This window comes from Orycteropus afer, unplaced genomic scaffold, assembly GCF_000298275.1.
Source record: "Orycteropus afer afer isolate SDZICR_OR568_19922 unplaced genomic scaffold, OryAfe1.0 scaffold00004, whole genome shotgun sequence".
Classification (NCBI taxonomy): Eukaryota; Metazoa; Chordata; class Mammalia; order Tubulidentata; family Orycteropodidae; genus Orycteropus; species Orycteropus afer.
This window is the reverse complement of record NW_006921591.1, coordinates 12479733-12506630: the sequence shown is the minus strand read 5'-3', so window position 1 is coordinate 12506630 and position 26898 is coordinate 12479733. Positions and strand designations below refer to the sequence as shown.

The window sequence follows — 26898 nt, the reverse complement described above, 5'->3', positions numbered from 1 at the left end:
CGATCTGTGGGTGGGGAGAAAGGATGATGGGAGGGATGAGGTTACTGTATTAGGAAGGTAATATATAGAGGACCTCTTAGGTCTCTTTCAATTATAAAAAAATTTACAGTACTAACTAAAGTAATCACTTTTTGTTTCTCTTAAAAATTTACCATTTTGAAGTGGACTAAGATTACTGAGTAACATTTAAGTCTGTTTCTCTTAAGAATAGAAATTGTGAATATCTGTCAATTATTAGAGAACATTGAATCTGCAGTAGAAGTCATGTTAATCCACATTGCAGTTTTGAAAGGACATTCTTAATCTGAACACATTGAGTAGAATTAGTTTGGCATTATAACCTTGACTACACTGTAAACAGAAATTGATTTTTTATAGTTAGGATGGCATTCTTTGGATGTTGCAATTTGCATGCAGAAAAGTCAGTTAAGATGACTAAGGATTAATTTGTTTCTTTTGAAGATTTAATATCAAGCCTGTTGTCCTCTTCATCTGTCTAGCCTTGCTTTACCCTTCCAGACTTAACTTGGTTATCTTCCCACTGTGACTGTCAGTGAACAGACTGTCAGGATGAGCCATAACTGCTTTAAGGACCTGTTTCTGTCTTCATCAGTCTGAGTTCTCTTGGCTTTGGGGAAAGTATTATAAAGAAATGAAAATTTTAGATTGCTTAATAAAAAGTATATTTGTTAAATACAACAGTTTTCCAGTGATGAGGTGAAGAACTGTCTTCAATTCATCTTTGGAATAAACTGTATTAGCTGTACAAAAATACCCATTAAACAAAGCAGCTTCCTGTAGCACTCACTCTCTGTAGACTCAAAGACAGATGGAGGGAGTTCACAGATGAATAAGTTCTATTGGCCTGTTCATAGGCATTTTATTCATTGTGATTGGGCTAGAGAAATGTCAAATACAGAAATTATACTGAATATTCTGGTATTTGTGTGTATTAATGCTTTGTAAATGCAGATTTAAGCTACTCTGCAGAGCAGTAAGAATTGTTATCTAACAATAAGAAAGTTTTTGAAAGCCCATGTTGACTTGGAACATATTTCATTATAACAGAGATACAGTAAGTTTGTGTAGAGACTTATACCTTCAAGAGCTTTTCTGTGCTCTGTAGGCATTATCTGTGTGTATAGTTCTTTGAATATCTATCCAGTAGAAAAGTAGAATCAGAAGCTACTTTCTTCTCTCAGTGTTATATAAATGTAGCCCCTTGATGGGCCCACTTATTGGTAGCTTAATGCTAATGAAGCTCTCCCAATCAATGGGAAGATTGTCTAGTGAGCTACGTCCCTTAGAGTATTAAAAGGAGTGTTTCTTAAAATTTAGTTTCAGGACTCCCTTATACGTATATAATGAGCTCTGGTGGCATAGTGCTTAAAGCATTTGGCTGCTACCCAGAAGTTCAGCAATTTGAACCCACCAGCTTCACCACAGGAGAAAGATGAAGCAGTCTGCTTTTGTAAAGATTTACAGCCTTGGAAATCCTTTGGGGCAGTTTTACTCTGTCCTGTGGGGTCACTCTGAGTTGGAATCAACTCGATGGTAGTAGGTTTGGTTTTGGTTATACTTACATATTATAATTAATTTACAAATAACAATAATAAACCCATTATGTGTTAACATCATAGCAACGTCATCATCATATGTTATGTAGCATTTGTATAATTCCATGTGTGTAATGAGAGAGTGAAACTGAAAAAGGAAAATAAAGCAAATAGCATCATAGTATTATAATGAAAAGACTTTTGACCTTGTACATTCTCTGAAAGGGTCTTGAGAGGAACCATGTGGCTCATCATTCAGACCTAGACAGGTAGAAATATATATGGATGGATGGATGGCCTGGAAATTCTCTTTCCAGATGTAAAGATAGCTACTGGTTTTCTTGAAAGAAGGGTTCCTGTAAATGAAGTTCATCGTAGTTTTAAAACAAAGCTGTGAGTTTGCCAAGCATGCTAATAAGAGAATGTGGAAGCTCCATAGGGAATGCAGTCCTTTTGGGACCTTAGCCATAAAAGTATACTGAGTTCATCAGGAAAACCTGAGCTAAGAGTTGGAAAAGTAGCCTAACTCATGCCAGAGCTACCGAATAGAGTTGAGATGAATTGGTCATCAGTCTCCCACAGACAGAAGTACATCTGAGAAGTTAGTGACACACTGCTTGCCCACCACCTGGTCCAGTCCAAAGCCAGACAGGCAGCTGGAGGAGGTCAGGATACTCAAAAATAATCTTGACTTCAAATATAGAGACCTGCTTTGTGGGATAATTCTATTGAATGGGGAAGTCTATTTTAACTATCAATAAATCATGAGATTGAAAACATACAATTCTTCTAGTAAAATAAAAAGCTCTGAGGATATGCCAGTGGAACTATGGAAGTCAGTTTCAGGGAATCTGAGTTGGATGTTAAAATCAGAGCTGAAATTAGCCATAAGAAAAAAGCTATTAAATATATAATGAACAAAAAGGGCCAAATTAATGACATAGTTCAGGATGATAAAGCCAAAGTAGAGGTGATATAATTAGTGCCTAGTAATTCTGTTGCTGGCAAGTGATTCAGAGATGGAGGGAGTCTCTCTTTTCCCCTTTGAAATAATTTTCAGAAAGTTTCTTTTCCCCTAGAGTGCAGGTTGTGAGTATCTCAGCATATATAAAATTAAATGCATTTAAAAAGTTAGCTGTGAATCCCAGAAATCCCAAAAGCTGGAGTATATTAGTTGACATTTTGCAAAGTTCCAAATTTCAAAGCTTGATATGTTTTGATAGCAAATGTCTAGTCTTTCTTTTTCCTTTATGGCCAGCCATACAGGAGATAGAAAATGATATTTATTTGTTTATTTAACCATTTTTTGCAGCTGTACCCTGCTGCTGTTTCCCACCTCCAGAGTTGTTAAGCAACAAAATATCATCTGGTGATGATGCTGCTGAATTATTCAGGAAAATCCTTAACCAAAATGAATGGTGACTATGTTCAATTTCTCCTCCTCTTCACTTTCCCATCTCTTTTCCCCATGAGTAAATCTTGCAGACTTTCAAGCCCATGATCACTCTTAAAACATGCAGTACCCAAACAATTTTGTTGTGCTTAGACTTAAAATCAATGATAAGGTTGGATTTGGATACTTTCAATAACAAAGGAACTATGGTCTTAATGAGTATTTGACTGTTTGTTAAAGCTGCCTGTAATCATCCAGGAACCAGTCCTTTCAGGGCACCTATTTATTGCAAGAGGGGCAACCTTGTTTTGTTTTGTTTTTTTAATTTTTTTATTTGTTTTTTTCCTGAACTTCTCACTGAGATCTTGAGCAAGTGTTCAGTATCTATACCAAGTTGATTACTTCTTTCCATGGTTTCTCAGCCACTGTCATTCTTGCAAATGTCATCACATTCGCCTCATAATCTATCCAGAAATCTCCCCCTGCTTCCAATCTTGACAGTCTGTATCATGCCCAACCCTTCTTCTCAACACCCTCCTCACTTACATATTTTCAGAAGTTTCTTCCTTGGCCTACATCACCAACTTTTAACCCTCTCAGAACAATCCTCTCTTAACACCAAGAAAACAGAAATTAGAAATGGAGCTCTGGTGGCATAGTGCCTAAGGCACTTGACTGCTAACCAGAAGGCTGGTGGTTCAAACTCACCAGCCGCTCCTCAGAAGGAAGGTTGAATAATCTAGTTTCGTAGTGATCCCGCCTTGGAAATCGAAGGAGGGGTCGCTATGAGTTGAATCTGACTTGATGGCAAACACAGCAACAACAAATAGAGAGTAGGCCCATGGGTGGGAAGGAAATGGAGGTGGGAGGCTTGCTTTTCATTATAAGTGCTTCTGAATGGTTAAACTTTTTAACCAGGTGCTTAAAATACATTCATGAAAATGGATCCATTCATCATTCTTGATCACTCCAGAGTGCTCTTAATGAAGATATTCATGCGACTATGTTATTCCTGTATTTTAGACCTTTTGATGGTGCCCTGTCACCTATTTGATATCAACATAACCACAGGTATATATCCCTATCCTTTGCATATACTGGTCCATCTGCTCGGAATGCAAGTTCTGTTGATAGAGGTTTTGGTTGTTGCCTCAGAATCTCCTTCCCTAGATCTGAGTTTTGTACACAGCCCTATAGCTGCCTTGGTATGGTTGTGGCTGACTGCCCAGTAGTGCTCTGCCCATACTGAGGAGATAGAACTTTCACATGACCCCAGGTAAACTAATTAAATCCTTTGGGTTTGTCATCCTTTTTTCCTACAGCAGTCTGAGCTGTCAGCGGAAGATAGTCCAGAAAAATTAGGAGCCTCCCAGCTACATCGTCGGAAAGTCATTTCCTTGAACAAGCAGATTCTACAGAAGAGCAAACATCTGGAAGAGGTTCGTGTTGTCTTTTTCTAATTTCATCAAGTGAAATGAAACCATTCTTCAAAGAAGGGAGAAATTGGGGAAGAGTTAAGATCTTCAAGTGGAATGAATAAAGAAGGTTTGAGAACAGGTCAGCATACCATGGCCCTTGGGCCAATTCATCTGCCACCTATTTTTGTAAATAAATAAGGGAGCACTTCCACATCCATTTGTTTGCTTACTGTTTGTGGCTGCTTTCAAGCTACAATAGTAGAGTTGACTGTTTGTATCAGAGACCATATGGCCTGCAAAGCCTAAAATATTTATTAGCTGACCCTTAATGGAAGAAGTTCTCCAACCTCTGTTATAGAAGATTATGAGGCAAGGGTAGCATTTATTAATTCACAACAATTTATTGAGCACTACCTTGTGCTTGGAGGAAAGGTCTAGTGATCTACTTCTGAAAAATCAGCCTTTGAAAACCTCATGGTACATAGTTCTACTCTGACACAGACAGGGTTACCATTAGTCAGAATCAATTCCATGGCAGCTGGTTTAGTTTACTCTGAGCCAGGCACTGAAGTAGGCTGTGGGAATGAATGAATAGTTATAATCCATGATCTCAAGAATCTTCGGTCTACTGGGAAGACAATTCACTAATAAACAAATGTATTATCATTTCATCATGGCTGTGGTAAGTGCTTGATGGAGAAGTATGAGGAGCTGAGAGAGTGACTAATAGGGAGACCTGACCTAGCCTCAGGCTTCAGAGGACTGGACCTGGGAATAAGAGTAAGCATTGGCTCAGCAGGAAGTCTGGGAGGTGTAGGGGGCAGTGGGGAGATGAAGTTTGAATTTATGGAGCAATATGAACAAAAACTTGGGAGAGGAAGGGTCCTGCCAGTTTTAGTTTTATACATGGAACATGATGAGAGTGACAGCTGGTCAGCAGATCCTGATCACACAGGACCTTCCAAATCGTGTTAAGGATGATGGAAGCCATTGGAGGGGCTAAGTAGGGGAGAAATGTTATGTTTCAAAGACCATTCTCTTTGCTGTGGGAGCATGAATTCGTTGGACTTGGACAAGAAGAGATTCAGAGAGAGCCATTAGGAGGCTGAGGCAGTAGTTCAAGTATGAACTGTTGATGGATTTAACTGGTGGTGGCAGGAAAGGAGAAGAAACAGGATAGTTTTTTTTTTTTTTTTTTCCTCTACATTTTATATATTGTGTTGTTGAATATACACAGCAAAACATATACCAAATCAACAGTTTATACATGTACAGTTTAGTGAAATTGATTACATTCTTCAAGTTGTGCAACGATTCTCACCCTTCTCTTCTGAGTTATTCCTACCTTACTTATAAACTCACTGCCCCTAAGGTTCTCTCTAATCTTTGGAGTTGGTTTTGTCAGTTTAATCCCATATAGATAGTTGTTAAAAGAGCATAATGCTAAAGGCAGACATTTTTTACTAGCTAAGCTAAACTGTCGTTCAGTTCTAAGATGACTTCAGGGGATATTTTTGGCTTAAGTTTTAAAAATTATCTTAGGGCAATAGTTTGAGGGTTCATTCATCCTTTGTGGCCCCCAAAATTGTAAAGTCCAGGAGAATTTGAAGTTCTGTTCTACATTTTCCCTTTTGATCAGGATTCTTCTATGGAATCCTTGATCAAAACATTTGGTAATGGTAGGCAGGCACCATCCAATTCTTCTGGTCTCATGGCAGAGAAGACAAGTTTTTCATGAAGGCAATGAGCCACACATTTCATATCATCCTCCTATTCCTGACTCTCCTCCTTCTGTTTCTCCAGGTGAATAGAGACCAATTGTGCCTTGGACAACTGCTTGCACGCTTGTAAGATCACAGGCACTACATAGCTAACTAGGAGGTAGAACGGAAGAACTAAATACATTGTTAGGCCATTTAACTGGGATGTCCCATGAAAACATGACCCTAAACCTGCAAACCAAGAAACTAAATCCCAGGAAGTTTTTGGTTATACATGAGTAGCCTCAGCACCTCCTTTTTCTTTTTGTCTTTGTTGTAAATATATGTGTCACACAACTTTTACCAGTTCAGCTTTTTACAGCTGTATATCTTATTGAAAGTCATTATAATAATCGGCTGTGAAACTCAACCCTTAACCATTGAAATTTTTCATCATATTAAGCTCCATTCTTCCCTTCTCTGCCATCCCCCGTGGTAACCACTAATAAACATTGTTCTCTATACATTGTCTTTTCTTGCCTTTTTATATAATTGAGGTCATACACTATCTGTCCTTTTGTGATTGGCTTATTTCTTTCAACATATCTTCAAGCTCTTTCCATACTGTAGTATGTATCAAGTCTTTTCTCTTGGTTGAAAAGTATTCCATTTTGTGTATGTGCCACTTTTTTTTTTTTTTTTATCCATTTATCTGTTGTTGGGTATCTGGGTTGTTTCCAATTTTTGGCTGTTGTGAATACTGCTGCAATGGACATAGGTATATAAGTCTCTTTTTGAGTGTCTGCTTTCAAGTGTTTGAGGAATATACCTAGTAGTGGAATTGCTGGGTCATAAAGGAGCTCTGGTAACACAGTATCTAAGACATTTGACTACTAAACAGAGGTTGGTGGTTCAAACCCACCAGCCGCTCCATGGAAGGAAGAGGGGGCAGTCTACTTCCGTAAAGATTTATCATCTCAGAAACCCAATGGGGATCACTATGAGTCGAACTTGACTCGATAGCAGTTAGTTTGGTTTGGTTTTGGTTTATAGTAGTTCTATTTTTATGAGCTATGATGGCATAGTGGATAAGGCACTTGACTGCTAACCAAAAGGTCAGTGGGTCAAACCCACCAGCTGCTCCACAGAAAGAAGACTGGGCAATCTACTTCCATAAAGATTTACAGCCTCCAGAACCCAGTGGGAGTCACTATGAGTCAGAAACGACTCAATGGCAGTGATTTTGGTTTTTGATTTGAGTACTATTTTTAGTTTTTTAAGGAACTCCCACACTGTCTTCCATGCTGCTATACCATCTTGTGTTAGGTAAGGGTTCCAATTTCCCCATATCCTTGCCAACATTTGTTATTTTCTAGTGTTTTTTTTTTTTTTTTTTTTAGTTTTTTCATAAAATCTTAGCCATCCTAGTAGGAGTGAAATGGTATCTCATTGTGGTTTACATTTGCATCTCTCTGATGGCTGATCCTAAACTTACTGGTCCAGCTACTTGAGAACAAGGACTAGACCATGTTCATCTCTTTCTCGCACACATCTCATTTGAGCTGAATAGGCATTTGATAAGTATCAGGTAGGTGGTTGGGTAGGTAGATGCAGGGGTCAGAGTTGGGTAGAAAGGTGAATGAAGCAGGTAGGAAAATACCAGGACATTCTACCTGAAGTCCCAAAAGAACTACAAGAGTTAAATCACTAGGATTTTGAGAGAAAAACAAACTTTGACCAGAAGTACTCTCATCTACAAATTACACAAACAGGTTAGTAAAAGTTTGCACTGCACATATGGCTGCCGTTGAAAAGAAAGAGACCACAGTTACCTTGCTTCTTCCTTTACCACATCTGCTCTCAGCTTGAGTTGACTTCTTGATAGGTCATTTGAAAGTATAACTGTTCATTAGTCACAAAGACTGGTAACTAGAAGCACAATTTAGAATTAACGATTTCTGAAGTGTGACATAATTCTTAAATAGGTTGCTTATTAAGTTCAAGGATAGGGCAACTGAGATAGAGGATAAATTTTTCATTGTTAATTTGTAGCCAGTGAACAGCCAAAGCATCTGATGATAGTTTTTCATTACTTTTTCTTTTTTCAAAGAAGTACACAAACCCTTTGAGCTTTTTAAGAAATGTTTATAAATTTCTAAAAATTCTTAGCACAGATATACACTTTTTCAATTAGGAAAAAGAACTTGACATTTTCAAGATAACATTTTCAAGCGCTTCATAGTCGTGTAACTTTGAGCAGTAATGGTAGATTCATTTTCTTTTTCTTGGTATTAAAGTCTGAATCCTTTTTTCTATCTGATAGAATTTGCCAACCAGTCATGTTTCTTTCTTTCCGTACTCTGTGCTAGAATCCTTAGTGCTGAGATGCAGTTTGTGTCCTGTAAATGGGCAAGTTCCTTAATTGAATTGATAGGCACCTTATAGAAAAGTCAGTGAGGCCTGAATCTGAATCTTGGGTTTGTCACCTATCAGTTGAGACTTTAGTCAAGTAACCTAACCCCTGTGTCTTTATTTCCTCATCTGTTAAAATTAGAATAATGTCTTCTTCCATGGACTATAAGGATTCAGTGATACGCTTTATACTAAATACCTCATACGTTGTCTGTCATGTAAACAAAAAAACCTACTGCCATTGAGTTGATTCCAACTCATGGCAACCCATTGTGTGCAGAGTAGAAATATGCTCCATAGGGTTTTCAAAGTCATGGCCTTTTGGAAGCACATCACCAGGCCTTTCATCCACAACACCTCTGGGTGAGTTCAAACCATTAATTTTTTGGTTAGTAGTCAAACACACTGAACTGTTTTCATTACCCAGGATCAGCCTGTCTGATATATAATTGTTGCTAATTAAATGTCACTTTTGTTTGTTTTTCATGTGTTGTCGGTAGCTGTTCTAAAATGCCAATATTTGCTCAGTTTAAATATTTCTAGGATTCTACTTTCTCATCTGTACAATGTTGTTGTTATGTGTCTTCAAGTCGGCCCCAACTCATAGCGACCCCTCCTTGGGTTTCTGAGGCAGTATCACTATGGAAGTAGATTGCCCAACCTTCCTTATGAGGAGTGGCTGGTGGGTTTGAACCACCAGCCTTCTGGTTAACAGTCAAGTGCCTTAGGCACTATGCTACCAGAGCTTCTATTCCATAACCCACATCTGTGCTGCTGTGATGATCAAGTGAGCAAATGTCTTTATCTTTCTTCATTTACAGCTGCAAGCAAGTCATGCTAACTTACAAGCCAAATATAATGAAATGAAGAAAACACTGACAGAGGTGAGCAGATTTTCCTTCCTCTTTGGGACTTTGTCAAGTTTGTCTTTGACCTACACTACTAATGGGATGCTGTGGTTCATCGATCTGTGTGGAGGGGACTGATTGCATCCTTTGGGGCTTCTAGCCCATCTCGGGTCATAGTACAGTTGCATGATATTGTGTGGCCAATGTTATCAGTTTTATCCACAATGCCATGTTCTCAACCATCAGCATTTTTGGTGGGGGAGATCACCATGGGCTGCAAGGGTTAGGAAAGGCTTCCTGAGGCAGGTGGACCTCACAGACAGAGGGGAGGGGCCCCAAAGAAGATCAGGAAAGATCGTTCACAGTAAATGGCCCCTGCTTTTCAAGCAGGTTTTCTAATAGCTCCAATTCCTAATTGGATGCCTAATTCTTTGAGAGTGAGAGGGTTTCGTTTCGAAAGAGGAGAACCATCGAGTATTACATTTGTGTTAAAAAATGCCAGTTATCTCCTAGTAGGATGGGGAAGAGAGAGCTACAGGAGGAAGAGGGGAGTTGTGGAATATGTTTTGAACCATGTGATTCATTTTCTAATTCAGTTTGCAACTCTTCCATCTCACATCAGCATTATATTGTTGCTTACCTCCCACTACTGATTGCCTAGGATACCAGGTGAGGAAAACTATTAACCTCTGACACCACCTGTCATGAGGAGCGTTTAACCATTTCCGTTGCTTGCGTGTCCACAGAGAGCTGTTGTCATCTGGATCTGAAAACTCCCGTCATTGTGATACTGGTGCTTATGCTATAGCTGTGCTCTGGAAGGCCCTCACAGCAATGTCCCCACTTAGAACTTTCTGGGCCATTTGGGAGCATAACTGATCTTCAGAGTTATCTCTGACACCAGTCCAGTCCCGACTTCAGTAAAATTTTATGTGAAATCTAATTTAAAATTCTTACTTCTACAGCATTATGTAGCACTGAGTTCGCCACCTTGCTATAAAACTGACAAAGCTTTTTGATTCTGACCTGAACTAGTCTTCAGTTTTTGTCAGAATGTTTGAAAAAGGCAGGCATAAGAATGATAATCAGAATTTTTAAAATGTTTTTATTCTTTCTAAAGATGCCTGCCTTACATTTGGACACATCAGCTTCCTTTATGGCTGTTCTATGACTGCATTCCTTATGGCTTAGATGGCAGACTCCTGGGGACAGCAATCCGTGCAATATTGCTTGTAATGCTGCTAAGTCTTAGGCATGAAATTTGTCAAATCATGAATCAATCTTTTTGTAACAGTCTGGAAGAGATTAAGAGCAATACATCTTGATACCAATTTCCTAAAACATTTTTATGTCTTAGGATATAAATCCTAAATGACTATAAAGTCACTTTTTGTACTAAACACTGTATCAGGTATTTGTTGAGGCCCTTTCATGTGCTAGAAATGGAGAATGTGATGTAAGTCAATAATAAGAGTTAAACTTTCTATCCTGACATCATAATAGCAACTAAATTACTATGTACTGATTGTGCTCTGGAAAAATTAGTTGAATTAGTCCATGGATCTTCACTATAGCCCTCCTAACATACTGTAATCATCCCTGTTCTGTACCTGGGGAGACCCAAGGCAGATAGACTATATACCTAACTTGCTAAAGACCATCAGTGGGGTGCCAGGATTCAAAAGTAGTCTAGCCCCAGAGTCTTTGAGATTGCTAATAGGATAGTCAGACTAATTCCCTTGTAGACAGATGGGAAGCTATGTAAAACCTTGTGCTGAACAACCATATGAAGAAGATTGGTTGGGTAAGAATACTAAAGAAGTAATGAACTTCATCTCTGGACCTCAGACTACTTATCTGTATAGGGAGAGGTTTGGGCAAAATGAGTATGCCAAACCGGTTTTACCTTTTTAGCAGCCTGCCCTTCTGGGTTACTCTGCTAGCACTGAAAAACAGGGAAGACCTGTCTTTCCAATAAATTTAGGAAAAGAAAAACAAGGCATGGAAGGTTGAGGACAGATGGCAGCACATGGCATGTTAGAAGAGGTTGCGTGGCTGCTTTAAGAAGGGCATGACCCTGGCTGACCCCTGCTTTGACGTAGGCCACTGGGTTCTAACCTGTCTACTTTTTATCTTCAACAGCCACAGTTTTAATTTCCTCTGTGTAAGGTTGGTTATTTTTAATAGATGTAGAATCGTCTTGCTTCTCTTTAAGGATATTAATTATAACTATTCTAATGTCCTGTTTTTCTTGCTGTATGAGCTGTTTCTTCAGGTCAGAATTCATTTGATGAGTTGATACTTTTTTTTATGGTTTTGTCTTTTTTTCAAATGGTTCTTAATTCTCTGTTGTGTGCTTATCTTTGATTTTAAAGTTCCTGTGGATGCTGTATCCCTTTTACACAGCGTGTTTCCTGTGATTGCTCTGAAGTGGAACCTGCTATTTGATGGAGCAGCAGTAGTCATTGATACTCTGGATGGGGAACTTCCCTATTTCTCCTGGGCATTACCAGTTGTCCAGGACCCTGCTCCACCTCCTGTGTTTAGGGAGCCGGGGTGCATTGCTTGACCCACCTAGCTGTTCCTTATGCAGATCCCAACCCTATAGACAAGCCCTTCCTAGGTTGATTAGCACCACAATGTAGTCTTTAGTCCATCTCAATCTGCTGGCCATCTTTTTTGTACCTTGAGGTACTCAGTTCTGTTACAACGTAATAATCTGGATTTTGGGGGGACTTGAGGCAGGATAGGTTTGCTACAACTTGTGTGATTTTCAATTAGAGCCCTTTGAAGTTTTTTTTTTAACCTGTATTTTAAGTAGGTAATACATTCATTCACATGATTTAAAATTCAGAAAGTACAACTTGTGTCCCAACCACCCACATGTCCTCCTCAGAGGCAACCAATATAACCAGTTCCTTGTAAATCTTTTCAGAGTATTTTCGCATATACAAGCAATTACATGTGTATGCTTTTTCATTCCTTTCTACACAGTTGGAAGTATGTTATGTTCATGATATTGCACCTTTTTTTCTTCACCTAACAGTAGGTACTGGAGATCGTGCTATAGCAGTATATAAATGAGCTACTTTATTCCTTTTGTTGTTGTTTAATAGCTGCTTAGTTTTCTACTGTATGATATAACTGGACACTTTATACATTAAAATCTGAGTTTTTTGAAAAATTCTTTGATTTAAACTTCATTATCTGCTTCAGAAGGAGCCCTGGTCGTGCAGTGGTTAAGCACTTGGCTCCTAACTGTAAGGTCAGCAATTCAAAGCTATCAGCCACTCCATGGGAGAAAGATGTGACAGTCTGCTTCTGTAAAGATTACCGCCTTAGAAACCCTATAGAGCAGTTCTACTCTTCCTGTCGCGTCACTCACTGTGAACCGGGATCAACTTGACAGCAGCGGGTTTCAGTTTGGTTTTATTGACCTCAGAAAAAACGGTGGAATTGTTCAAGAAGATCAGAGCTTTTAACCCTATCCCTGTTAATGGCCATTATATTGATATTCTGATATTTAAACCTAGGTCTGTCTGATTTTATAACCACCCTTTCTTTTTCCCACTTGATACTGAAAGACACTTGCTCTCAGCATCACCTTTGACTTTCCACTCATTTGTTATAATTTAAAGCCATTGCTGAGGTTTCTTTAATCACCAGTGTGTTGAGAAGGGCCTGGTTTTAATCTTTCCATGTGGTCCTTCCACCTCCATCCCATTTCTGTTGTCCAGTATATTCTCAGCGTACTGTGTCGGAAGTGGGGTATAGATGTGAGCGACGGGAGAAAGCAGAAGCATTCACTTCTATGCTATCATGCCCCTAGCAACAGGGCCTATGTTCTCTCTTATAGTTAAAGAGTTACAGTGAGAAACTGAATAAAGAACAAGCGGCCCTTGAGAAGATAGAATCCAAAGCTGATCCAAGGTAAGAGGGTTCAGCCAGCATTCATTTTCACTTTGAAGAAAGTAACTTTCCCAAACCTGGTGATTTAGTGTTATTGATCACAGCACTGAGGAGCTAAGGGTCATTGATTCAGGCCTCGAACAGATCTGTTAATTTACATGCTGATGCAGACTGTTCACATCCTTCTGTGCCAGAATGACCTTCCTGGATCCCCATCGTTTAGGCTTCTGCCGCGAGATACTTGGGTTGCACTGAGTTGGCCACCCTCTTCCTCTCAGTCCCCCTTGTGATCAGAAGCTGCACATTTTTGTTTTCTTTATATATTTAAAATGTAATATATTCACAGGACAAAAGATACACAGTGAAAAGCCTCCCTCCTACTCCAGCCCCAAGCCACCCAGTTCTCTTCCTTGAAGTCAATTATTGTCACCATTTTTTTAACAGCACACATTTTAGCTCATCTTCTTGAGAGTAAAGGTGCAGTCTTTTTTTCTCAGCCAAGGAACAGCTGCTATTTTATTTATTTTCCATGTCAAATTAATTGTCTTTTCTTAGATGAAAGGAAGCACATATATTTGGCCTTTTTGGTACCAGCTCTCTGTGGGTGGTAAAATCTCTTAGGTGTCACTCATTTGAATTACATTGCAAAATCATAAAATGTTCAGGCACAGAATGAGTAGTTCTGGGTTTGATGGATATTTTCAGTAAAGAATTACCCACAGAGTACTTGGCCCTGTAATTAGAAACCCTCCATTCATGATATGGAACAAAGCTCTGTCAGATACTTGACGTTTTTATTATCAAATTAGTGCTTTTAATGGCCTTAAGCAACTTGTTTCCTTTACAGAGTTGATATTAAAAATGGTTTTCGATACTATATATGCTGTCAGTACAGTTGAGTAATTGACATCATTAAGTATATCAATTTCTCTTGGAACTCATTGATGTTTCTACAGCTGATGTTTTAATTTTGGAATTTGTAATATTTGTTTGAGTCTGATGGGCTTGGGCATATAAATAAACAATAATGTCAGTTCAGTGGAACTTGTTATCATTTGTGGAGAACCCATTAGACAGTGTTGGGGGAGACAAAGGAAATTAAATAAAAAAGAGGATCGCTTTTTAGCTGGAGACCTGCTTTCAGCTGTGATCCATAATATCATAATGTTGATATTTCTGATCTTTTCTCTTCAGTATCCTGCAGAGCTTGAGAGCACTTGTTGCCATGAATGAAAATCTGAAAAGCCAGGAACAGCAGTTTAAAGCACATTGTCGAGTAAGTGTTGCTTGGTGTTGGCGCATATTAGACTAAAACTCTTGTAAAATCTCTCGGTTTACGTCCCCTAGACCTGATGTAGTATCTTATTATTCCTGATCCAGTTTAAAATGTAAATTCATTGGGCAGTCACGTATCACTTGCACAAAATGAATAGAACAAGGGTAAGTAGCCGCCAAGGATACCAGAAGTGAGTTAGATTAAAACTATATGTGCCAAACCTCAAAACTGAGTGCAAGCTCTAAAAAACAATATTTTTCTAATACATAAAACTTTTTTTTTTTTTAATTTTTTAATTTTTTATTGTGATTTGGGTGAAGATTTAAAGAGCAAATTCACTTTCCATACAGCAGTTCACATATACTTTGTCTCATGTCATTGACCACAGTTTACCACAATGAAACAGCTCCCCCCAACTTCCTCCCCATAGTTACCTCTTCCCAGTGTCCATCCCTCCACACACTCCTGCCCCCTGAGCTGTCTCCCTGTGCATAAGCAGCCCTTCTTTCTCCCATGATTGTTCTCTCCAAGGCGTGTATCTACTTGAGGTAAATGTTTAACTCACATGCCTGTATTTTGTTTGGTTGGAAACTACAGGTGTGGGTTTAATTCCAGACCTGAAGGGCAGCTGGGGCCATAGTCTCAGTAGTTCCACCCGGCTCTATCGGACCAGCAGACCTGGTCCCCACGTGTTTTTTTTTTTTTTTCCTCCAAATGATTTTGAGTTTTGTTACACATTGTTTTGCCTCTCTATCAAGGATCTCCTACATAGATCTGCTTCCAAGTGGATGACAGTGGTAGCTGGGCACCATCTAGTTTTTCTGGTCTCATAGTTGCATAGGCTGCAGATCAGATGGTGTACCAGTCGCTAGGACTAATTGTCTCCATGTATTTTGGTTTTCTTCTTTCTTCTTTGCTCTTGACGAGGAGAGACCCATTGTTGCATCTAGATGGCAGCTTGCTAGCTTTTAAGATCCCAGTCGCTACTCGCCAAAGTAGGAGGTGGAACAATGTTTTGTATAGTATGTTATGCCAATTGAGCTTGATGTCCCCTGTGACTATGGTCCCAAGCCCACAGGTTCAACTACTCGGTCCTTCTGGGTAGCTGGCTGTGACCAAGCAGTGACCACAACCTTGCCCCTTGTCAGCTCTCCTGTACACCTGGGAATTCTGATCATTCACATAAACTTATAGGACCATTGTCTGCCAACCCTATATATGTTCTTGGATACACTCCCCATTTCATAGACATACCTAATCGTTTAGCCTGTCCACCTATCCATCCATATACCCATGTTTGCCTTCACTGATAATGCAGTACTGTATGTGCAAAAGGGTTCATATTTGTTGTCTGTACCTCCCATGTACCTCTCTGTGTCTTTCTCATCCTCAGTGCTGCCATATTGGTCACTCATATTTGGTACATTGCCCTTCTCTTCACCCAAATCAATATTTATCTCTGTCTATCTAACAGCGTTCCCTCCCCTCCCACCCCTGGTAACCAACAAAGAAAATTTCCTTCAATGGATAAATCTTTCCTTAACTTTCACAACAACAGACTAACGCAATATTTGTCCTTTTGTAATTGACTTATTTCATTCACGATAATGTCCTCCAAGTTCATCCACGTCATGCGGTGTTTTGCAGATTCTGCATTATTCTTTAGCGTTGCATAGTATTCCATTGTGTGTATGTACCATAGTTTGGTTATCCATTCCTCAGTTGATGGACACCTATGTTGTTTCCATCTTTTGGCTATTGTAAATAGTGCTGTGATGAACATGGGTGTACATGTATCTGTTCTTGTCATGGCTCTCACTTCTTTTGGGTATATACCTAGTAATGGAATAGCTGGGTCAAATGGTACTTCTAATTCCAACTTTTGGAGGAATTGCCGTACTGATTTCCACAATGGTTGTACTATTTTACAGTCCCACCAGCAGTGTATGAGAGTCCCAATCTCTCCACAACCTCGCCAGCATTTGTTATTTTCTGTCTTGTTGAACTTTGCTACTAGTGCTGGAGCAAGATGGTATCTCATTGTTGTTTTGATTTGCATCTCTCTAATAGCTAATGATCGTGAGCATTTCTTCATGTTTGTTGGCCGCTTGAATATCCTCCTTGGTGAAGTGTCTGTTCATGTCTTCTGCCCATTTTTTAATTGGATTGTTTGTCTTTTTGTTACTGAGGTGTTGGAGTGTTCTTACATAAATCTATTTAAAAGAAAAGTTTTAACAGTTTTAAAAATACATCGTATTGTTGGTACATGGCCTTTGTGAATAAAGTCATACAAACCCAGGGATGTTTTAAAACAGGCCCTTGTTCATGCCACCTAGGAACTGTGGTCTTGTACTGGGTATGGTGTGGACATAGGTAGCTGTAGCAGAAGGCTGTAAGTGAGGCTGATGATTCTGTGTGAACTATGGAATTGGAGAGACCACTGGCATAGGAACCAAAAGGAAGCTGGATCTTCCTTAAAGCGAGGTGGGATGGCAAGTTCTTGGCTGGGAGGACCCCAGGTAAGGTCGACAAGTGGATGAGTCAGGCCTGTGAGGAGACAGCAGATAAGGTCCATTGGAATTTGTCTCTAAACTGCTTTTTCTTTTCTCAGCGATTGCTGCTTGCCTAATCTGTCCTTTAAAAAGAAAGGGCCCTTTGAATTGAAATATCCTCAATTGTGGATATCCTTCCCAAAAAAAAACTCAGGGGCTTAAAGTTCGATGCTGGGGCAACTAATTCTGGATGGACTTTTTGTCCTAGCATAAACTCATGAAACATGAAAGTAAGACTTCTGAATGAAGAATTTAGCTAATTGCATCCAACTACTAGCTTGTTTGAGTTTTATTAATGTTTTTATTGCTTTTAAAGGAGGAGATGATACGACTGCAGCAGGAAATAGAAAACTTGAAAGCTGAAAGAACACCTGGTGGAGGTGAAAAGGTAAAGGCTCTGAATTACTTCTCACAGTAGTTAAGTGCTATTAAGACTTACATAGTGGATGAGACCAGAAGAACTAGATGGTGCCTGTCTACCACTGTCAACCACTAGGAGGGGGATCTATGTAGGAGATCCTGGATAGAGTGGGAGAAAAACGTGGAACAAAACTCAAAATCATTTAAAAAAAAAAAGAGAGAGACCATGTTTGCTGGTCTAATAGAGCCTGGTGGAACCACTAAGACTATGGCCCCTAGCTGCCCTTCAGGTCTGGAATTGAACCCACTCCTGTGGCTTCCAGCCAAACAAAAGACAAGCATATGTGGTGAACATTTACATTAGGTAGATACACTTCTTGGAGAGAACAATCGTGGGAGAATAGAAGGGCTGTGTATGCACAGGAAGACAGCTCAGGGAGCAGGAGTACATGGAAGAAAGGACACAGGGAAGAGGTAACTATGGGGAGGAGGTGGGAGCGGAACTGTTGCATTGTAGTCAATGTCATGAGACAAAGTGTATGTGAGCTACTGTATGGAAAGTGAATTTGCTCTGTAAACTTTCACCCAAGTCACAATTGAAAAAAAAAAAAAAGACTTACATAGTGAAATGATTTGTAGACACTAAGCATACGAACAGCTTGTTGCAAAAAAGATTGATCTGGTCCTCAGAATATACATTACAAAATAACACTTTTTATCCCATGATATTTTTTGATTTCTATTCCTCTCCCTTCTTCCCTCTGGAGGGAAAAGGCAGCAGTGGGTGTGGATAACAGCAGCCCTAGACAAGAATTACCACATTATACAGCTGTCATTTCTTCTGTGTATGGAAGAGATGTTCCAGGAACCAGTCCCCTCTCAACCTGTTCTCCAAATTTCATTTCCTTTTACCCAATTCAAGGAGCTCTGGTGCCATGATTAAAGTATTGGGCTGCTAGCCAAAAGATCAGTGGTTTGAACCCACCAGCCATTCCCCAGGAGAAAGATGAGGCAGGCTGCTTCCGTAAAGATTTACAGTCTTAGAAACCCTGTGGGGCAGCTCTACTCTGTCCTGTAGGGTTCCTATGAGTCAGAATTGACTTGATGGCAATGAGTTTTTTGAGTTTTAGCCAGTTCACCCTTTACCCGGCCAAGAGACATACTCCATTCCCACATAGCAGCAAGGAACACAAATAAATAGGGTTCGTATATCTCTGGCAATGCAGGGGTATTTTGAGTGTAAAGAGCATGTCTGATCAGCTGTTTCTCTGGATAAGGGATTGATCATCCAAGGAGCTATAAGGGATTGATCATCCAAGGAGCTAGTGTGAATTTCCTTTAAACCTTAAATTAAAAAATAAGGATGAGGAAATAATAGTCTGTTTCTCTCACTAAGTAAGATTGTATGAGTCCCTGTGTTTTTGTTTTCTCCTGTCACATTTCATTCAAAGCAAACTTATTTCCTGAGGATGTCTGTGTTTAGGATATGAGATCTAAATGTGACCTTAGAAATCATCTCTTGCACCCTCTACCTCGTACAAATGGAGAACATGAGGCTCAAGGAGGGGAAGAAACTTGTCCAAGCCAACTAACACCAGAGCTCTACGCCTATCACTCAGCCCAACAGTCTGCATCAGCTGCACCCTTGGCATGTTCAGCAGGGGCACAAAGGCCTGGGTGATGCTTCCTCCATCTGTGCCCAGGTTGTATCATTTCAGTGAAGCTGTACAGCTTCACAGTTGTGAGGGCACTGCTGGAGGAAAATAGCAGGGTCTGGCCATGGAATGTGGGAGTGGCCTGATACCAGCCTCCCATACCCTGCTCTAGCAGTCTGCCTTAAAGTTTTTTAAACTTTGCAACCTGGAGGCTCATCAGCTAAGTCAGCTTCCAAGTTTGTACAGAGCACAGACTTTGAGACAATCACCTCTCTCTTCTCAGCAGTTACATCTTTTTAGAGGAATTATTACTCACATTCAGAGTTGCAGTTTAGTTTGCTAGTATGTAACTAACAGACATTTGAGAACAATTTAAAATCTGGGCCTGTCATAGACAGGCTATTCCCTCCGTGGACATCAGGCATGGTCAGTGAACATCAAAGCTTTTCTTAGCTTCATTTTCTCTCTACTCCCATTTCTACATCTAGACTTCTGCTTCTATCCCATCCCCCAATTCTAAAAGGTATTTATTATTTTTTAATCATTTCAGACCCTCACCAGTGGAGAGGCGCATGGTGACCTGACCTCTGTGATGACTCATAATGTAGGTACTGCCCTGTCTCACGACTGTCACTGTCCTCTGGGGGCTGGAGAGGAGCCGTTTTTCAGTTCCTTCTAACAATTACCTAATAGAATTTGCACCATCAGAACTTCTTCATCTGCTAGGTCCTCAAGGCAGGGGGATATGTGTGACATGGTCCCATCTTACACATCTGGCCCCATCTTACTTTACATACCTAGCTCCTCAGATGGGGATAGGATCACACCAGGGACAGCCCTAAAAGCCACCATTTTAGTGGTGTTTTCTTCTATTGTTGAAGCATCTCAGCTGAGAAGGCATGAGACCTGCATTGATCCTACTTCTGCTCGCAGCCCACAGGCTCTAAGGGAAGGGGGCAGGGCAGTGCAGAGGAAACACACATCTCTCTCTATAATACTATAAACTAGGAGTCAACAAACTTTCTCTGAAAAGGATCAGCTACTAAGTATTTTTGGCTTTGTTGGAAAGACAGAAAGACTGTCTGTTACAGCTAGTCCACTCTGCTGTAGTAGTCATGGTATGTAAATGAATGGGCATGGCAGTGTTCAGTAAAACTTTAATTACAAAAATGATAGAAAATCTATAAACAAATTGAGCTCAGCACAGAAAAGTATATCAAAGAATCTGTCAGTACCACACATACACACACACAACAAAATGGCAGCAGTAAATTCATTTCTATCAATAATTACACTAAATGTAAATGCATTAAATGCACCAGTTAAGAGACAGATAGTAGCAGAATGATAAGAAAACATGACCCATAAATATGCTGTTTACAAGAGATACAACTTAGACACAAAGACAAAAATAAGCTAAAAATCAAAGAATGGAAAAACATATCAAGCAAATGGCAACCAAAAAAGAGTAGGAATGGCAATATTAATTTTTGATAAAATAGACTTTAAGGAAGAAACCAACAAAAGAGACAAGGAAGGAAAAAGGAAATCACTATAATATGTGCACACCCAGTGAAAGTGCCTCAAAGTATATAAATCAAACTTAAACAGAATAGAAAAGAGAAATCGACAACTCCACAATAATAGTAGGAGACGTTAATGCATTACTTTCAATGAAGGACAGGACAACTAGGCAGAAACTTAACAAAGTTACAGAAGATGTAAACAACACAATCAGCCACACAGACCTCATAGACTATCCAGAACACTCCACACAAAACAGCACAGAATATAGATTCTTTTCCAGTGTGCTTGGAAATTTCTCCAGAATGGACCATAGGTTAGGCCACAAAGCAAACTTCAATAAAGTTTGAAGTACCAAAATACTACAAAGCATTTTCTGAGGCCACAGTGCTATGAAATTAGAAATCAACAACAGGAAGATCAAGGGGGGAAAAAAAATCAAATATAGAAACTGAATAACACCTTACTTAAAAATTGTAGAATCATAGAAGAAATCAAAAATGAAATTAAAAACTTCCTTGAATTAAAGTAGAACAAAAACACAACATATCAAAATCTATGGGACCTAGCAAAAGCAGTGCTCAGAGGACAACTTGTAGCAATGAACACATACATCGAAAAAGAAGAAAGAATCAAAATCATCACCTAACCCAACATTTCCAACAATTTGAACAGAAAAAAAAATGAATAAAAGCCTACATTCACCAGAAGAAAGGAAAAAATAAAGAGTCAAGAAGAAATAAATGAAACAATAATAGAAAGGATCAAGAAGACTAGAAGTTGTTTCCCTGGAAAGATTGCTAAAAGTGGCACCCCACTCTCAAATTTAATAAAGTAAAAGAATAGGTAAATAAGACAAATAAGAAATGAAATAGGCAACGGAACCTACTGAAATAAAAAAGATAATAACAGAGTACAGTCTAAGTTGGGAAATCTAACAGACCCATCATGAAAGAAGAAATGGAACAGGTCATTAAAAAAAAAAAAAAACTCCCAACATAATATCCTGGCCTAGATGGTTTCAGTGGCAAATTCTACCATTTCGAGAACTGACACCAGTACTACTCAGACTATTCCAAAGCATGGAAAAGGATGAACTCATTCTGTAAAGCAAGCATAACCCTGATAAAACAACCCGGCAAAGACATCACTAAAAAAAAGAGAATTGCAGCCCAATGACTCTCATGAACGTTGACGCAAAAAATCTTGACAAGATACTAGCCAGTAGAACCCAACAATATATCAAAAAGTAATATATCATGACCAAGTGAGATTCATACTAGGTATGCAAAGCTGGGTTCAACATTAGAAAAACACTCAGCATAATCCAGTTTCGGGTGTGGGTCCTATGTCACTGGCAAAAAAAATTTTGGGAACAATGTATCTCTGCCATTAGAGAAAACAAATTTGGGGACTTAAGATGGATAATGAGAATAAAAACATACATAGCTTCAAAAGACTTCATCTAAGAATGAAAGTTCCTTATACCCAGATAACTGGTCTTTTCTTATTTTTAGGAAGACCTAGACAGACGGTACAATATGGAGAAAGAGAAACTTTACAAAATCCGTTTACTACAGGTGAGCGAAAACAAGAACCAAAAAGAAAAGAAGTACGTAAATACACTAAACTAGACATGAATTAGTAGCTCTGGTAGCATAGTGCCTAAGGCACTTGACTGCTAACCAGAAAGCTAGCAGTGCAAACCCACCAGCCACTCCTCAGAAGGAAGATGGGGCAATCTACTTCCATATTGATACTGCCTCAGAAACCCAAGGAGGAGTCTCTGTGAGTCCTGTCCAACTCGATGGCACTTAACAACAACAACAACAATAACAGACATGAATTGCCTGTTGTGGAAATAGAAAGTCTCAGTATCTAAGAAATAGAGAGATACAGAGCTCTGGTGATGCAGTGGTTAAAACATTTGGTTGCTAACCAAAAGGTCAGCAGTTCAAATCCACCAACCACTCCACAGGTGAAAGATGAGGCAGTCTGTTTCCATGAAGATTTACAGCCTTGGAACAGTTCTGCTCTGTTCTGTAGGGTTGCTATGAGTCAGAATCTACTTGATGCCAGTGCTGGGTAGAGAGACTTGGTGATAAGACTGCTGTTCACCAGTGTGCCATCTGGAGTGTAACTCAGTGATTTAAGTTATTGATAGTAACTTGCATATTACTTTCACAGTCATCTCAATTTAATCCTACCCTCAAGTCAGCATAAGTATCATTAGCCTCATTTTCTGTATAAAGATATTGACCCCAATGGGAAAGACAGGTATCAGTAAGTACAAGAGTTAGGATTCAAGTTCCAATGTTCTTGTCTAGTGATTTCCTCTAATATTAAATGACCATTTAAGCTGTTTTTTGACAGCATTGTGGGTTTGTGAGAGTGGCCTCAAATATGGAAGGGGTCAGTTTAAAGTGAGTTCTTAAGCTAAAGTCACTTAGAGTCAAAATGACATTTTGAAACTCTATATTTTCAGTAGCTGGCTCATGGAAGCTCAGAAGCCAAGATTTAACTTGTTTTTAGTTGTAATTTGGCTTGGGTTTTCATTCTTTTCCATAGGAAAAGAAGGCCGGAGTCTAGTGGGGATTACCAAAGGGCAGCAGAGACCAGTGTGACCCTGTTTCTCCTCTCACTGACTCCTATTTATTTTGCTAAGCTGTATGGTTAAATTGGGTTAGTCAGTTTTGCTCTTGATATAGTGACACTGTACCAGTCCTTAAAGGGCACAGAATTAAATAAAATGAGGACAGTATAGTTGCAGACTTAGAAACTGACTGATTGTTTCCTGTACATTCAGCATTGCATTAAGTCCTGGGAATAGTAAATGGGATGCCCATCTTGTGGGAGCTGATTGGCTGTTGGAGAACCAATATGGCCACTTATGGGAGCTCTGGTAGCGTAGTGCCTAAGGCACTTGACTGCTAACCAGAAGGCTGGTGGTTCAAACCCATCAGCCACTCCTTGGAAGGAAGGTTGGGCAATCTATTTACATAGTGATACCACCTTGGAAACCCAAGGAGGGGTCACTATGAGTAGGGTCCAATTCAATGGCACGTAACAACAACGACACAACATATCCATGTATATGTCAAAGTAGAGGGAAGTTTATATACAAATTTCCTAGTGAGGGCAGTTTCAGCTCCTGCTAGAGAGACTCTTCAGTGAAACCAGTTAGCCTGCTGGGCGCCTAAGCCAGGGTTGTGGCAGTGGGATGGACAGAAAAGAACTGTCAGGAATATCCAATGAGGTTTAGAATTGATCAGGTGAAGAAAAAGGGGTCAAGGATGACAGGCAAATTTCTGACTTAGGCATTTGGGTTGATGCTTGTATCATTAATTGAGAAAAAGCATAAAGGGGAAGAACAGGGTGGAAGTATAAATAGAAATATTAATGAGATCTATTGGGGCTTTTAAAAGTTGGGGTACTCAACCAAGTAGAAATGCCTGAGAAGGGAATGAGTGTGCAGGAATGGCTCTCAGAACTATTTGAGCTGGAGATTTGTTGTCAGTACTGTGTTGGTGATAACTGAGGCTGTGAAAACACAGATTGGCAAGAGGCCTTGGGGCTAAGCTGTGGTGAGCATGGCATGTGAGGACAGGCAGGGGAAAAGGAGGAGACCAAGCAACTAGAGGGGACAACAGGCAGATCTCATGGAAGCTGGGCAGAGAGCTCAGAAGAAAGCATGGTGAACCGATTTTCATGGCGTTGACCCTGACTCGTGGCAACCCAATGTGTGTCAGAGTAGAACTGTTCTCCTTAACAGGTTTTTTGGATGTAGATAGCCAAGGCTTTTTTTCAAAGGTGCCTCTGGGTAGGCTTGAACCTTCAACTTTGTGGTTAGCAGCCACACATTTAACCATTTGCACCATAACACTACATGGCTTACAGTAAGTTTGTCTGCAAAAGGGAACAGAAAGAGAATAGTAAATGAAAAGTGATGAAGTGTGAGGGAGGTTTTTTTTGGTTTTTTTGTTTTGTTTTGTTTTGTTTTAAGAAGAGAGGGACTTGAGCATATTTAAATGCTGATGGGGAGGAGCTAGTAGAAAGGAAGGGGTTAAAGATCTAATAGAAAGAGTGGATAATTTTATCTTAAGATTCCTGAAAAAATAGGAGTCAGAGCATCCACACAGCCTTAGCCAAAAGGAGAAATGCATCTCTCCAAACCAGGGGAACAGAGATTCTGTTTTGGGTTTGGGGGCAGAAATGGGTGGGTTTTCTACCTGGAGACTTTTATTTCCCAGTGACTCCGAGACCAAATATAGTGCTGCAAGTAAAGCCAGATAGGAGAGGGGAGAGTGGGAGAATATGAGGACAGAAGACGGCTCTGAGAGCCCTTCTGGTCCTCAGATCATCAGTGAGTGGCAGAGGTGGCATGTGGGCTACGGACTTCCTCCCTCCTGCTTGTAGCTGCCCTTGGGGAAGGCGGTGGGTATTCCCTTAGAGCTGCCTGCCTCAGGGGCCTGAGGTTTCCTGCACCCCACACTGAGCCTCCACCACGCAGTCAGTGGAGTAATCTGGCTAATATACCCCCAGTCCATGGAAGGGAGGTAATGCTGGGAATGTATTTTAGGAGTAAGCCATAGGGGTTTTTCAGTGAGGGTAAGGGGTTTGGAATTGGAGTCGCAGAGTGACATTGGTCATCTGGGAAACATTCCTTTTGTTCCTTATTCCCCATCCAGACTTGGTGGAATCAGTTGTAGTATGATGGGCTGGCAAGGGGCTCTGTGCACAAAAGCCCTTCCCATTCAGGATTCAGAATCTCCTTTCTTTACCCACTAATTTGATAATTCTGGGTTCCAGTTCACAGCCATAGCTTCTCCTGTGTACCAGTCAAAACCTGAGACAAGGACACCCAGCCTTTGGCAGAATGTCACGCCTGCAATCCAGAAGGATGGTTGGGCCCAGATTGGAGGGGGCGATATTTTAGCTCCCCCATAAGGCCTTTAAACAGTGTGTCTCCCCCTCCATTTTACATTTAGGCACGAAGAAATCGAGAAATCGCAATTTTGCACCGCAAGATTGATGAAGTACCCAGCCGAGCAGAGCTAATACAGTATCAGAAGAGATTTATTGAACTCTACCGCCAGAGTAGGTGCATCAACCATGAACAAGCTCTTAAAGGTGGCACTGGGAGGGACTGGAGGCACTGAGGGGTTTGTCCACTTGAACACAGTGGTGAGGGCATCACTATTCAGTCTGTAAATGCCACCATGGGAAATGGCTTCATTCATCATAGTCACACCCATGATGGGTGACCCATAATCCTGGTGGCAGCACTGTGGGACTCCTACTACCCTTTCCAAGGACAGATTCTTTGAGCTCTTAGAGTAACATTTTGAACCAACATTTTTCCTGGTTGGCCATTTGCCCTTCTCTGTGCTCCCAATTCACTTTCTAACTTTACATGAAGCATCTTGTCTCCTTCATCACTAGTAGTCCTCACTCATCTTTGTTCTCCACTATAAATTTTTCCTGATGTGGCCTAGCCTTTAACAGCATCATAATCACCTAGTAATCCAGGATTGGATCTTCCTCAGCCTGAAATCAGTGAACTGGTCTCTCAGGTTCAGAATGGGCCTAAGAGCTGTCATTTCTTCTGTTCAGACTGATCCTGTCATATCTGTTCTTAACAGCATATCTAAGCTGAATTGCCATAGCTAATCTGCAATCTGATGACATAGTAGTTAAAGCATTTGGCTGCTAACCAGGGGGTCCGTGGTTCATACCTACCAGCTGCTCCACCAGGGAAAGGTGAGGCAGTCTGCTTCTGTAAAGATTCACAGCCTTGGAAACCCTAAGAGGCAGTTCTACTCTGTCCTATAGGGTCACTATGAGTCAGAATCCAGTCAATGGCAGTGTGTTTGGTTTTGGATTTAGTCTTCAGTTCATTCCCCAATCCCTCATCCATATATCTGCTTATGCTGCTTTTCTCCCTGCTGACAAATCTTCAGGAGCTCCTTGAGACCCACCAAATAAAGCCTCTTTCCTTACCATGTGCCCCAAATCTTCCCCACTCTGTGAGGCCTCCTTTCTGATCCCTACAAACCTTCACTCCAGCCTCCTTAGTCTGCACACTGCCTCAGAGCATATCACACTTTCTTTCCTTCTTTTTTTTTTTTTTAATTGTGATTTGGGTGTAGATGTACAGAGCAAATTCACTTCCATACAGCAGTTCACATACACTTTGTCTCATATCATTGACCACAGTTTACCACAATGCAACAGCTCCCCTCCCACTTCCCTCCCATAGTTACCTCTTCCCAGTGTCCATCCCTCCATACACTCC

At 40.2% G+C, this 26898-nt stretch overlaps 1 protein-coding gene across 1 annotated transcript in view; it reads left to right on the top strand.

Moving 5' to 3' along the window:
- The window catches only part of CCDC93 (coiled-coil domain containing 93), a 121812-nt gene that overhangs the window by 72280 nt on the left and 22634 nt on the right, over nucleotides 1-26898 (top strand). The window contains exons 12-19 of the mRNA XM_042780507.1: nucleotides 4272-4388; nucleotides 9301-9363; nucleotides 13184-13257; nucleotides 14431-14512; nucleotides 17381-17452; nucleotides 19630-19683; nucleotides 22121-22183; nucleotides 25592-25700. Coding sequence (XP_042636441.1) covers nucleotides 4272-4388; nucleotides 9301-9363; nucleotides 13184-13257; nucleotides 14431-14512; nucleotides 17381-17452; nucleotides 19630-19683; nucleotides 22121-22183; nucleotides 25592-25700 — 634 coding nt within the window. The remainder of the gene's footprint in view (nucleotides 1-4271; nucleotides 4389-9300; nucleotides 9364-13183; nucleotides 13258-14430; nucleotides 14513-17380; nucleotides 17453-19629; nucleotides 19684-22120; nucleotides 22184-25591; nucleotides 25701-26898) is intronic.